Source organism: Rhinolophus sinicus, linkage group LG03 (assembly GCF_036562045.2).
Source record: "Rhinolophus sinicus isolate RSC01 linkage group LG03, ASM3656204v1, whole genome shotgun sequence".
Classification (NCBI taxonomy): Eukaryota; Metazoa; Chordata; class Mammalia; order Chiroptera; family Rhinolophidae; genus Rhinolophus; species Rhinolophus sinicus.
In genome coordinates, this window is record NC_133753.1 from 158,463,290 (window position 1) to 158,476,994 (window position 13,705).

General features: G+C 35.6%; 2 protein-coding genes across 4 annotated transcripts in view; one reads left to right on the forward strand and one right to left on the reverse strand.

The window, feature by feature from the left end:
• Positions 1–13,705, reverse strand: part of CWC27 (CWC27 spliceosome associated cyclophilin) — a 178,937-nt gene that overhangs the window by 143,063 nt on the left and 22,169 nt on the right. For all 3 annotated transcript variants that reach the window (XM_019743827.2, XM_019743838.2, XM_074328900.1), the window contains 2 exons: positions 2,184–2,263; positions 1,186–1,219 (listed from right to left, as the gene is read on the reverse strand). In XM_019743827.2, the coding sequence (XP_019599386.1) occupies positions 1,186–1,219; positions 2,184–2,263 (114 nt within the window). The remainder of the gene's footprint in view (positions 1–1,185; positions 1,220–2,183; positions 2,264–13,705) is intronic.
• SREK1IP1 (SREK1 interacting protein 1) overlaps positions 1–13,705 on the forward strand; it is a 161,922-nt gene that overhangs the window by 83,476 nt on the left and 64,741 nt on the right. The window lies entirely within an intron of this gene.

Below are 13,705 nucleotides of genomic sequence, written 5' to 3' on the forward strand. Positions count from 1 at the left end.
CCTAAAATGCAAAGTTGACCATATAGCACTCTTCTTTTTAACGAATATCCTTTAACTGTTCCTCATTCGTTTTAGGGTGAAATTCAAACACCTCACCATGGCCTATGATGCTGTCTAATATTTGGCTTCAATCTGCCTCGCCAACCTCATCTCACTCACTCCTGTTGCTACACTCTAGTCACACTGGTCTGCTTAGAACACACCAAACGCTTTCGTGCTTCAGAGTCTTGTATACATGTAGTTCCCTCTACCTTAAACACTCTTCCTCCTTGCTTTTCACATAAGGCAGGTTCCTTCTCAGACTTTAATGCCAGCTTGTGCTTCCTAAATAAGGGGTAATCTCTCCTTGTTACCATGCTTCAGCACGTGCTGCTCTCTGAATTAGAGGAACCCTGCCCTTCACCATGTTTTTTTCTGATCTCGTTAACTCCTAATTCCTATATGACACACACACTCATCTCTTCCGGGAAGGTTTTCTTGACCAGTCAGATATATAGATCATACCTTTACTACATATAGTCAGAGAGAACCCTCTCTTTTGACTGTGGTAACAGATGAAGCGGTATTCACGCATAGAGAGTGATGTACTTCTAACTGAATTATACAATGCACAGATAAAATGGGTTTTTACATAAAGTGGCAAATGGATGACTTGAAAAACGTTATCTCTTATACAAAAAGGAAACTCTGCCTTCTGTTTTATCAGTTTTAATAGCCAGTACAACTACTAAATAATAAAGATCACTACAGTCATGAAAGAATCTTTCGAATTGTCTACTATAAATGATTGATCCAAACATTTCCCATACATCATGTAGGATGCCCGTGCACCAACACTTAAACTTTGAACATAATAAAATCAAATCAATGACATCTGAATTTTGAGTATTCAAGTAATGTTATATCAGAGGGAGAACAAACAGGATGGAAATTCATACATAAGATTCCATTTTGTAGGGAAACACACACACACACACACACGTAGACATATACTTGGAAGAAAGTATTACAATATCAAAATAAATGATTTATTTTTCAAATCTTTCAAATTTTTTCAAAATTTTAGATGTATAATTATAAAAGTAATACATATTACCTTTTAAGAAAAACAATTTAATTTTGCACAAAAATTTTGAATTTTCTATAAATTGTTCAAACTGTGTTAATACTAAAATTAATACTCACATCATTTGAATCTCCTGCTGCATCACCTTTTTCACTATAAAAATTAAAGGGAAAAAGCATATTTTAGCTTCAAAATTAAACTAATAAAATTATTCAATAATCCAAAAATTTATTAGAGTATTTTGCTTGATTAATAGTTCAAAACTTTATTTCAACATAAGAATTTCAGACTGTCATTCTAGAGCAAATGAAAACATTCTAAAAAGGAGTCATTTTTATAAACAGAAGAGGTATGTTCCATTAACACATAAATGAAATCAATAGAAAAGAAAGAAAAAAATGCAAACAATAATGAACAATGCTATTTTTATGAACAAAAGGCTATAGAAAACAATTTCTTCCATTGGCTTGATGTATTCAAGCTGAAGAAACCAAATCTTTCAAATCCAAAGATATTAAGAAAAGATTGTTTCGAAATAGAATTTTTAGAAATGAGCTAAAAGCAGTACAATAGTATTTTAGTCCCCCTTTGAGATGATAACCCAATATGTCATGTTCAATTATATGTAACAGTGAGACATCTTCCCTTCTCAAAGAGAAGCAACAAAGATGGTAAGGTGATTTTTTGCTAATTTCTGAAATATGTAAGAAATAATACTCAGATTGGTCCAAGCTGTGGCAACTTCTTCATAAAATCCTTCAACTGTGATTTGCTTACCCATGATACCAACTGAGACAAAAATGCTTCAGGGAAAATGTTAGCAAAGCAAATGTGAATTAAACATTAAATTGTTAAACCAAACAGTTTCCTAGTATTCAAAGTATCCCAAAACTTAAGTTTAACAATTAATTTTAAATTTAATTAGTACAATAGAGACAGATGGCAAGAAAAGTGAGTGACTAGAGGCTCTACTGCCTCCATTATCAAAATGCTGTAGTGCTTTGGCTCGGTGGAAAAAATTGGACTCATGAGAACTGACTGTTTACTTACAAAAGAAGCAAGAACATGATCTGACCCAGACAACAAGGACTTGGGGTCACACTGGCACCATACTAACCTTTCAACAACTGGGACAGAACTGAGATGTGGGTCATCCTTAAGCAAGTCATGACTACTTTTGCTTTTTCCTTTCATGCTCTGAAAAGGAATGCGTAACGTAATCAATCATGAGCGGAGGAAACAGTCTTCCAAAAGGACACATTTACAATTTACACAAAATCTCGAACAATTATACCATGGTTAGCAAAAGAAACGTGTTCCTGAAAATTCCAGTAGCAACTAAAGCTTTATAAATAGGAATCTTACTCTCCCACTGACTGAAAATATTATTTTAGAAATAACTTTTCTTTCAAAAAGTGACATCCTTACAAATAAGTTCATTGATTACTATTTCCAAACTCTAAATCCTCATTATGATTTACGTACAGCTAACCTAATCAATTTTTGACCCATATATAAAAACTTAGAAGATAAATCACAAGAGTAATTTGAAATAAATGCACACTATTGTTCTTCAAATATACTGTTTATACTACACAGAATCACTTTAAAAATGTACCTAAGCAACCAGATGATTGCACTATGAGGTACTATTTAACAAATCGAAAACATATTATGTGCAAGCCACTCAAGTATGACAATATTCATCAATGACCAAATATGTATTAAATGCTTTAATTTCAAAGTTCATGTTCTCAATAAATTCATATTTTAGTAGAGAAATAAGACATAGGAACATAAAGAAAATTACAACTATAAAATAACTATTATTCTATTTATGAAGTATATACTTTGTGCCAGGCACTGTGTTATAATACAGTATTCCTACCCCTCACTTCCTCTTCTCCTCATATTTACGGAAGAAAAATAAAGACACAGTAATTTACTAAGGTCACAATGCAAGTCCGTGGTAGAGGATCCAGGATTTAATTCTGGGCCTGTCTTACAACCATATACCAAAAATCCAAATGTATCCATTTTTCTTTTCCTAGAGTCCCCTATGGGCCCCAAACGCTGGCCGTGTTTCGGAGTTACAGACTATCCTACGGACTCCCCCACCACAGGGTGTTAAAACTTCAAATGTATACCTTGTCTCTTGAGGGGAGAAGCTGCTCACCACCCCCACCCGTCAACTAATCAACTAAGGGTGAACACTAAGCGGTTACAGTTGAGGAAGAAAGGGTAATAATTTCCATTTAATTTGAAGGAAAATTTTGTTTTGAAAAATTCATTACAAAATGTGTTAATTGAAATGTTTAAAGGTCAGCTACAGAGAGGTGAAAATACCTCTTTCCCTTAAGCCCCATTTACCACTGCTTTACAATTTTGAGAACAGCTTTCTAAATCTCACAGGTTTTACTTTGAGGCAGATATATACCTTTTGAAATATATCTCCATGATGAAAATAATAGAGTTTTAAAATATATGAGGTGTTTGTTTTTCCTCCAAGGTTATTGTTATCTGATGGTATAAATAAGAACCTTAAAATAGGTCATTAATTTTTAATAAATAGGTCACAAAATTAACTCCTGTATTAACATGGAATTCTCCACCTTTTAAAGATTTAATCAATTAAAACATGCTAATAGTCTAGTTTCACAAGACAAAACAAAAATCCTTTCCCAAAGAGTTAATCTAAAGATGCTATTTATCTGTAGATTTAAAAAGTCATAGAATCTGAATTATACAATTAATCTATATTTCTAAATCCATAGCCTTACGTAAACCAAGGAGTGATGAAAAGACCAAATGTCAACTAATTACTTGATAATATGTTTGTCCAACAATGAAAATTGATAAGTAACTTTAAAAAACAGAAGATGGTGTAGTAGAAAAAAGACAGGACAAGAAGAAAGATGGTACTTGGACCAAATGAATTTCAAAGCCTAATATTCAGTAATTCTAAGGGTTTTAGTCCAAAACTTACACCACTTAGGAAAGAAGAATGACCTCATCAGGCCCCAGAACCCTTGCCTACAAAATGGAAAAAAGAATGATAGCCTTGCTTATTTCAAACAGAGAATTAAATATGTGCAACAGTGTACAAGTAAACATCAAATGACCTTAGAATAAAAGTTGAATGTATTTTGTTCAGGTTTTCCTTCTCTAAAATTTCTTCCTCCTGCCTCTCTACCCATCAATGTTTATCTTCCTCTACTCTAAAAATACTCCTGTATTAATTCTCCCCGTGTTGCTCCCTGGAGTCACAATCATGAATGTCACAGCCAGGGTAGCCTCGGGCCCTCTAGTTCAGCTCTTTAGTTCCTAGATCAGAAAATGAGAGTGATGCTAATAAATAGCAGGAGGAAGGTTAGAATTCACATCACTAGGTTCTTGGTCCATTTGTGAGCTACCCCATTTCACTGATTTGTAAAAGTTAGTTTACAACTGTTAGTTTAACATTTAAAAAAAATAAGTTCTTGTTTATTCCCTAAAACAGAATAGCCTGAAGGGAAAAGAAGAAACTTGTCTGAATACCAATTTAAAATAAGATTTAATAATAGGAGGAACCTGTGAATTAATCTGAATGATCATTACCATTTCAATTTTTAATTAACTTTTTAAATTAAATTAGAATAGAAATAAATGTATGATCAAAAGCAATTTTTTAGATGTCCCTTCCACCTATATAGTAGACTTTGCATCCTGCAGGCAGAAAAAAACAAATTGTGGAAAAACTGGAGAAATTCAGATAGTCCCAAAGGGAGTAAAAATGAATTCAGATATTTCTCTTTAATGCCTATTATTTCTGAATGACCTATTTTAAAGTTCTTATTTATACCACTAGGCAACAAAAACTTTGGAGGAAAAACAAACACGTAATATATTATAAAATAATTTTTTAAAAAAATTACATAAAAGTAGCTGGCTAGTTAAAGGGTTGAACAAAAAGCTGCTGAACAAAGTACTAAATATATTTGGTGAATTCAGTATAAGAAACTCCACAGTAAATTCAAAACTGTCTATAAGCAAATCTAAAAATGAACATCAAAGGGGATATGCAAAAATTACACTATTATCTAGCAATTCATACACAAGAACAAAGAGGCAGTGGAACAGTGGGAACTAAATACAGTACAAGAAGAAAGAAAGAGAGAGCGAGAGAGAGTGAGAGAGAGAGAGAGAGAGAGAGAAGGAGGGAGGAGGGAGGGAGGGAGGGAGGGAAGGAGGGAGGGAAAGAAAGGAAAGGAAAGGAAAGGAAAGGAAAGGAAAGGAAAGGAAAGGAAAGGAAAGGAAGAAAGGAAGGAAAGGAAGAAAGGAAAGGAAGGAAGAGGAAGGGAGGGATGGAGGGAGGGAGCAAGGGAGGAAGGAAGGTGCACAGTGGTACAGAGGAGCAACACATGGGTCAAGGAGTTGGAATGTCTGGGTCTCAACCTCTAGCTGTGTGTGATGGTTAATTTCATGCTATGGTACCCAGTTGTTTGATCAAAAGTCAGTCTAGATGTTGCTACAAAGTATTTTTCAAATGTGACTGACACTTAAATCAGTAGACTTTGAGTAAAGCAGGTTATCTGCCAAAATGTTGGTGGGCCTCATCTAATCAGCTGAAGGAATTAAGAGCAAAGACTAATGTTTTCCCAGAAGAAGCAATTCAGCCTAAAGACTGCAACATAGAAACCGTGCCTGAATTTACAGTCTGCAGATTTTGGACTCAAGACTGCAATATCAACTCTTTCCTAAGTCTCCAGCCTGTTGGCCTGATTACAAATTTTAGACTTGCCAGCCCCCACAAGCATGAGGCAATTCCTAAAAATGTATCCACCTATTAGTCTCTCTCTCTACACACCTACACCTACACACCACACACACACACACACACACACACACAGAGGGTGCCAAAAAATCATACACATTTTAAGAAAGGAAAAAACTGTATTAAAATAATAATATTAATATACACCAATAACAAAAGATGAATACATGTGTTTACATTTTTTTGGCACCCCCAGTATATATATTTCTGTTTCAATGAAGAACCCCAACTATTACATTCTGTGACCTTCAGCACAGAACCAGAAAAACTTAGCAGTTAAAAAAAAGAAAAATCTTATAAGCCACTTAATTTAATCTCCCATCCAATGCAGGAATCTCCTTGATATCACTGCTGACTAGTCAACCAGTGTCTCAACACCTAAAAGAAGCTTATAACCTCACACACACATGAAAATCACTCCTTTTTAAATGGCTTCCATTATTGGACAATTCTCTAATTGGGAGGAAAAAAATCTATGTGTAATTTCCAACCCTCCAACCAATCCTAGTTCTACCTTCTCGAACTAAAAATGAGCTACAAACAGTTCCTGTTTTCAGGTATGCCAGATAGTTCAATTTAGATACAAAAAGGTTGGTAGGCAGAATAATGGCTCCTAAAGATGGTCACATCCTAATTCTCAAAGCCTGTGAATCTGTTACCTTACATGGCAAAAGTTACTCTGCAGATAAATGAAGGATTCTGAGATGCGGAGCTTATCCTAGATTATTGAGAGGGTGGGAGTCCAATGTAATCACATGAGTCCTTACACACGTGGAAGAGGAAGGCAGAAGAATCAGTTTCAGAATGACGAAGCACGAGAACAACTCAGCCAGCTACGGCTGGCTTTGAAGGTGGGGTAGGGTCCACACGCCAAAGGATAGAAGCAGTCTCTAGAAGCTGGGAAAGATACGGTCCCAGATTCTCCCCGGAGCCTCCAGAAGGAAGCAGTCCTGCTCCTACCTTGTGACCTGGCCCAGTGAATCAGGCTTTGGGCTTCTGACCTCCAGAACTCTCAAATACTAAGTCTGTTTTGCTTCAAGCCACTAAATTTATGGTAATTAGTTACAGTGGAAATATGAAATTAATACAAATATATTAACATCTTTTTAAAATTAGTTAAATAGAAACAACTAGCAAGCTCAGTAAATTAAAGTTTTATACAATTGAATGGGGCGAAAACATTTGCTATATCAGACTGTTTACCACTTCTGACAGCCTCCGTGAAAATGGCCTAGCAGCACCCTCCAGGCCGTACCAGTCCTAACTAACATCCCAACTTTGGGGGAAACTTGAACTGCATAGGAGAAACGAGAATGGGACAAAACATTTTTACTTTATTCACAAAAGTGGTATATTTGTCTATGAATATAACTTTTTCTGGGTGAGAAAAAAGTCTTTTCATAACATTGGATTTGAGGTAAAAATGTTAACATATCTTGAAGTGAAAGAAATACTGTGTATATCATTATTGTGAATGTGGCATAATTTAAACACTATTTTAAAATCCAGTTATTGAGATACTTTTATTATAAACCTACCATTTAACTTGCTTCATGAAAACTACTTGTCTGGTTGTAAGCTTTCACTTGAAAAACACTGTCTGACATTTGTCTTTAAGTTATATACAAAGATGCAGGAGTAAACTTTACACCGATACAGAAACTTGAATGCAACAATTATTTAAGCAAACAATATGAAGGAAGGGATCTTTAAGATAAAGCCTTTCAAATATTTGAAGTCTAGGTTCACATTTTCACTTTGTTTTTACTTCTCCAAAGTATATCCAGTTCCTCAAGCAATTCCCCATATGAGATGGTTTTGGCATCATCCCCAACCTCCTCGCAACCCTCCCAGCCTTTGGATGCATATAGTTTGTCAGTATCCTTCTTAAATGTGTGCAGAACTGAACAAAATGCTGCAAATATGATCCCCCAAAATGCAAAGAATGTAACATTTCTTATTCCAGAGACCTTACTCTTAATAATTCAACTAGGGCTTACAGGCTAAGTCTTACACCTATTCAGCTGATTTCATTAAAGTACAGAATTGACATGTACTCCTATTACATTTCAACTTAGTAGTTCAGATAATCAGGCACAGATCAACAACAAAGCACTCTCTGGACAGACGTATTCAGTCAGCTATAAATCCACCTGACCGTACTATCTCCCAGATCACATTTCCTCATGGTGTCCACAAGGATATCAGGAGAGGCTCTGACAATGTGCTTTCCTGAACTCAGGATACGTTATTACGGCATCCTCCTATCGTGCGAGCCTATCAAAAAGGAAATGAACTCAGTCTAGCAAGTCACTTAACCCGAGTCTCAGTTTCCTCATCTATAAAGAAAGGAAGTTGGACTAGATCCCTTTGAGCTATAAAATTCTATTATTCTAAAAGAGATTTTTATCAGGTCGTAGAAAGATACTGAAATAAATAAAGAAGGAAAGCTAACCCACGTGGGAGAGGCACCTTGTCATGAATAAATGAGTGGGGTGAAACAGTAGGTGTAATCCCACACTGATAATCCATAAACCAGAGGGGACTCTATCTTAGTTCTCCTTTCACATAAAGTAAAGCCTCAATTCAGACTTTACCAATTATTAACTTGTGATGTTAGACTGGTTCTGGAATAAAGCTTAACAGTGTGAAGTCACTGAAAAAAGAAACTTGATAAGGAAATGAATAATGAAACAATTATTTTCAAGTCCTCTAGAAATATTTCATTTCATGCAACCACTGAAACTGCAAATTGTTCTTAGTCATTGTAAAAGACACTTACTTGACTCTGGCTCTAGTCATTACATATATTTAAAAACAGTAGGGCTAACAATACACTAAAAAGATTATACATCACGACGAAGTGGGGGTTCATCCCAGGGGCACAAGGATGGTTCAATATATGCGAATCCATCAATGTGATATATCACATAAACAAAATAAAGGACAAAAATCATATGATTAAATCAACAGATGCAGAAAAACCATTCGACAAGAGACAACATCCATTTATGATTAAAATACCTAATAAACTCGGCATAGAAGGAAAATACCTCAAGATAATAAAGGCCATATATGACAAACCCTCAGCTAATATAAAACAAAACAAAAACAAAACAAAACAAAACAGTAAGGCTAAATTTTAAAACATATATATTCGATCAGTCATATTTTTCTAATATTCAGGCTTGCCTTCCCATTTCTTACCAAGGTTCAATTTATCCATGAGGTAAAATGTATTCAAAGGGAGCTCATAGTCTGAAGAACAGTATAAAAGCAAAATAAACTTACCACTTCCATTTTGATTCTCTCTAGAATTTATTTCATGCCCTTTAGAGAAATTTTCTTTACTCTAAGCCATTAGATTTCAGTGATTTTGTTGTTGTTGTTGTTCTATTATCTCAAGCTAAATTTATCTATGACTCCATTATAGAAACAGACAAAACAGCTAAAATCTGCAGACCAAAGATTCTGCACAGTTGTGCCAGGACCCATTCACATGTGGAGAATGGGTTGTTGGTGGGTCATGATGTCCAGGTGGACACCCATGCTCTCCAAAGCTGCTCAAGTGACTGGCCCGGACCCCTTGAGAGTGCTCTGGAGGGGCACTGGGCCCAGCACGCTGAGCTGCCCAGCCCAGAGCGCTGAAATGCTCGCAAGTTTCTCCCCACCCTCTAAACTGCTTAAGCATGAGGGTGGCAGCATCTGCAGGATGGTTATGATCATATTAGAGATAGTCTGATATTCTTTAGCTCTCTCTGAGAATAAATACAAATTATAACATGGAGTGTATTGTTTAAGATATTTAATGTTCAGAAACATTTTCAAGATTGCATAATATATCAAAGCAATGATATCCATATCCTAATTCCAGGACTCTAAATGGTACATATTATTTCCGTGTTACAAAGAGGAAAGTTGAGGCTCAGAGAGACTACATCCAAGGCCACAGAGTATCAGTGGGAAGTGAAGTGTCAATATAAGTCTGTATGGTCCCAAATTCATACTATTTCTACTCCAACACACTGTCACTCAAAGATGCCACAAAGTTGACCATCAAGGAGCTCACAGCCTAGAACTCTACACAGTAAGGCAGAAAGAGAAGGGTATCATGTTTCAATGGTATACAATGAGGACACAGTCATATGTTTCTTTTGTAATAAAGCAAGATGGATGTTTTTGAAAAGAAAATGTAAGTATCCCAAGAAAGACCAGGGTTAGATCAGAAAAAGAAAAGATTAAGAAAAACTGGGAAAGACATTTAGAAAAGATGCTATTTTAGGTGTTGAAAATAAATATGATTTTTTTAAGAAGTGTTGAAAAGAAATACGACTTTGACATCCAGAACTGGGATAGGACACTTCAGGCAGGTAAAAGAACATAAACAAAGACACAAAAAAGGGAAAACACAAGGCATTTACGTAGAACAGCAAATAGTTCAGATCTGCTAATGCAGCGGTTCCTGCATTTCCCTGATAAGAATTCCAGGGAATGCATCAAAAGGATACCCAGGCCCCTCACTTGGAGATTCTCAATCAGTACATCTGAGATGGGGCCTAGGAATTTAATTTTTTTAAAAATACTGTAAGTGATTTTTATCGGCAGGGAAGTTTAAGAAGTATTATATTAGGCTAAAGGACAGAGTTGGTGAATGGGAGTCATGAAAGCAGAGGCTTGAAATAATAGGCCAAGGGATTTGGTCTTATTTCTACAGTCACCAGAGAGTAACTGTAACATCTTAATGAGGCTTCAGCACGACTATTCTGACAGTAACGAGTGAAAAGGAAAGAAAAGAAAAAAAGATAAGACACCAGTCTATAGACTGACAGAAGCCCAGGCTAGAGATAATGAAGGCCTGAACAAGGGTAGTAGCAAAATAAGTTAAGAGGAAAAAACAGATTTGAAATACATCATGGATTAAAAATTGGTACAATGGTGCAACTAACTGGTTGTGCAGAGAAAAAATAAGAAGAAAGAACTACATCTAAAATTCTTCTTTAGGGGATACTGATATAAAGGGATAGAATAGAAAGAGAAATCACAGAACAGGAAGAAATTTGAAAAGTAAAGGTAATGAGTTAAGCCATGGCTAGGGCCTGGGTAACTAGTGGGATATTCAAATAGAGAGATTCCCAGTAGGCAGCTGGGGAAAAGCAGAGAAGCCAGCCCAGAGATAGAGATTTGAGAGTCATGAGAGTCAAAAACAAACATTTGATAACTTTATCACACAGCATTCCCCAGGAAAGAGTCAAATGAGAGAAATATGACGACAGGATACTAGGGTTATAGTATCATTTGCTATACTATCATTTGCTATATAGTATCATTTGATACTAGGGTTACTAATTTGTTAATGGACTGTGGAGTTGCAATTTTCTGGGCAAAGAGGGAAGAATTTACTTAGTCTTTCTACTGTTTGAAGTGTTTTTCAGGATTAAGAGCAAATGTAAACAGCAAGCTAACACTATCTATGGTGGTTATCTTTTCAACGTTTTAGCAAACACAAATCGCTTCTGGAGTATTGAGTTCACTATACTCAGTTAAACTTACTTTTTTTTTAACTTTGTGAAATAGTAAGCAGCAGAAAGAAAGTAAGCTTTATTTACCACATGATGTTGTTACAAACAGAAAAAAAATCAAACTAGTAAAGTCAATCTCAAAGTAATTGTGAACGAAACTTACTTTAGACCAGACATTTAATTCAACATAAAGACTAACAGGAAAACTCCTTTCTCCTACCCTTGCTCATCAAGGCTGCTCATCCTAGAATCTGGAAACCTACAGGAGTTTGGGAAGGGCAGTAGGCCAATTGTACCCTAGAATGCTGTGCTACCAGGGAAATTCATCGCCACCTTTGAGATGGCTTGGGTTTGAAGTAGGCAGCTTCTACAGCATTCAAAATCATATTAGAGACTTAAATAGCTATAGAAACTTAAGTTCAAATTTCTGATTCCACCATCTCCTAATTACATGGTCTTGGACACGCAACTTAATCTCTCTGAGTATTAGTTTGTTCATTTACAAAATAGAAATAACAACACGCATGTCTCATGGTTGTTATAGAGATTACATAAAATAAATATTGAGCACACATAGCAGATTAAAAAAATCATTATAATGAAGTATAATAAGTGCTTAGAAGGCTACAGATTGCCACTGAAAGAAATTAAGCTCCACCTGGATGGGAGTTGGGTGGGGGAGGGAAGTAGAGGAAGTTGGGAGCTGATAATGGAGCTAAATCTTAAAGGAAAAAACAAAAATAGGCCAAATAAAGGAGAGAGCACACTCAAAATAAAAGGCAAAACGGGGGCAGGAGGACTGTGGGGAAGGCAAAAGCATACACGAAAACATCAATGAAAGGGAATCTTGGCAATTCCCAGATCTGATATTTGTAGTTTTGTCCATTTATAAATATACCCACAGGATCATGACACAGAGTAAATCTCTCATTTTAATGAGGCACAAATTTGAATCATGAATAGTGCAACATTAGTGCTTTGACATCTAAAAAAGATGGCTTTATCGAGGGGGCAGAGATGCTAGAGATGCTGATAAGGAAAAGGGAAAGGAAGGATTTATGTGAAGATGAATTTAATTTTGACAACTAAAGTAGAGATGCTTCCTAAAGGAAACTCAGAAGGAGGGATAAGAGCCCAGAAGAAATATTCGGTCTTGTCTCCTAGTTCAGAATGTTATTATAGAATACAGGTGATAATTGAATCAGGGTCTGAAATTGATCACGCAAGAATACTGAAGTCAGCAAGAAAAAGATTATGACTAAACTATTTCCTATATATGCTCATTTTAATTCAGTTTTAATGCAAGGGGTTACAGTGGCTACTATATGCCCAACTTTAGCCTAACAAAACCATGCTCCATGGTGAGGGCAGCAAAGCACATGGACAAAGAAGTAAAGACAAGGGTACCGATAACATGCTTCTAAGTCAATGCTATCGTTAGTGCTGGTGAGAAACGGGTGACTATGTTAAGCAAGGAAGGCACTGCTAGGATATAGAGTTTTAATTACTATAATAAAGACTTTGAACTTAATCCTTCAGGTTTGTGTTCACTAATTTTCAAGAAAGGAAGACATGGAATCTTTGGGAGTGAACACCCTTTAGATGATTTTCTTGGAGTATACTTATCAGAATCTCACTGCTCTAAACAATGGCGGGGCAAGGAAGGTGTTTCAGCAATGACTATTGGGATGAAAGTGACATTGACAAAAACCACACTGAAAGGCCTGTGGGAAGCACTGGTGGGGTAAAAGAACAAGAGGCAATGTACAATCCCAAGACATGGATTTTATAGTAAGACAGACATAGGTTCAAATCGCAGCTCTACCTACTTACTGGTTCTATGACTTTGAGCAAATTATAACCTATCTATACCTTAATTTGTTCATTGGCAAAATGGGGATGGTAATAATAATAATAATACCTATCTTAAAGGGCTGTGGTGAGAATTAATGAATAAATATATATAAATCATATTAAAATGAATTTAAGAACTTTGGTCTGTCACTGTTTACTATAATAATCATTACCATCTAGCAAACCAAATAAACAAATAGCAATTAAACAAATAGCAAATAAACAAATATCAATTAAATTCTGAATCATAAAGTTGAATCATTCTTTAACTCTAGTTCTAACTAACTTATAAAAAAAAATGCCAGGTTTAAAAAAACACACTATAATTTTAAATGGGCAAATCATCTCAGAAGTTGCAAATTTTACTGACCACAAATCATTTTATGAATTAGTTCAATGAATGCTTACTGAATGTGTACCATGTAAAACATGCCACATACAGCAGGAGATACA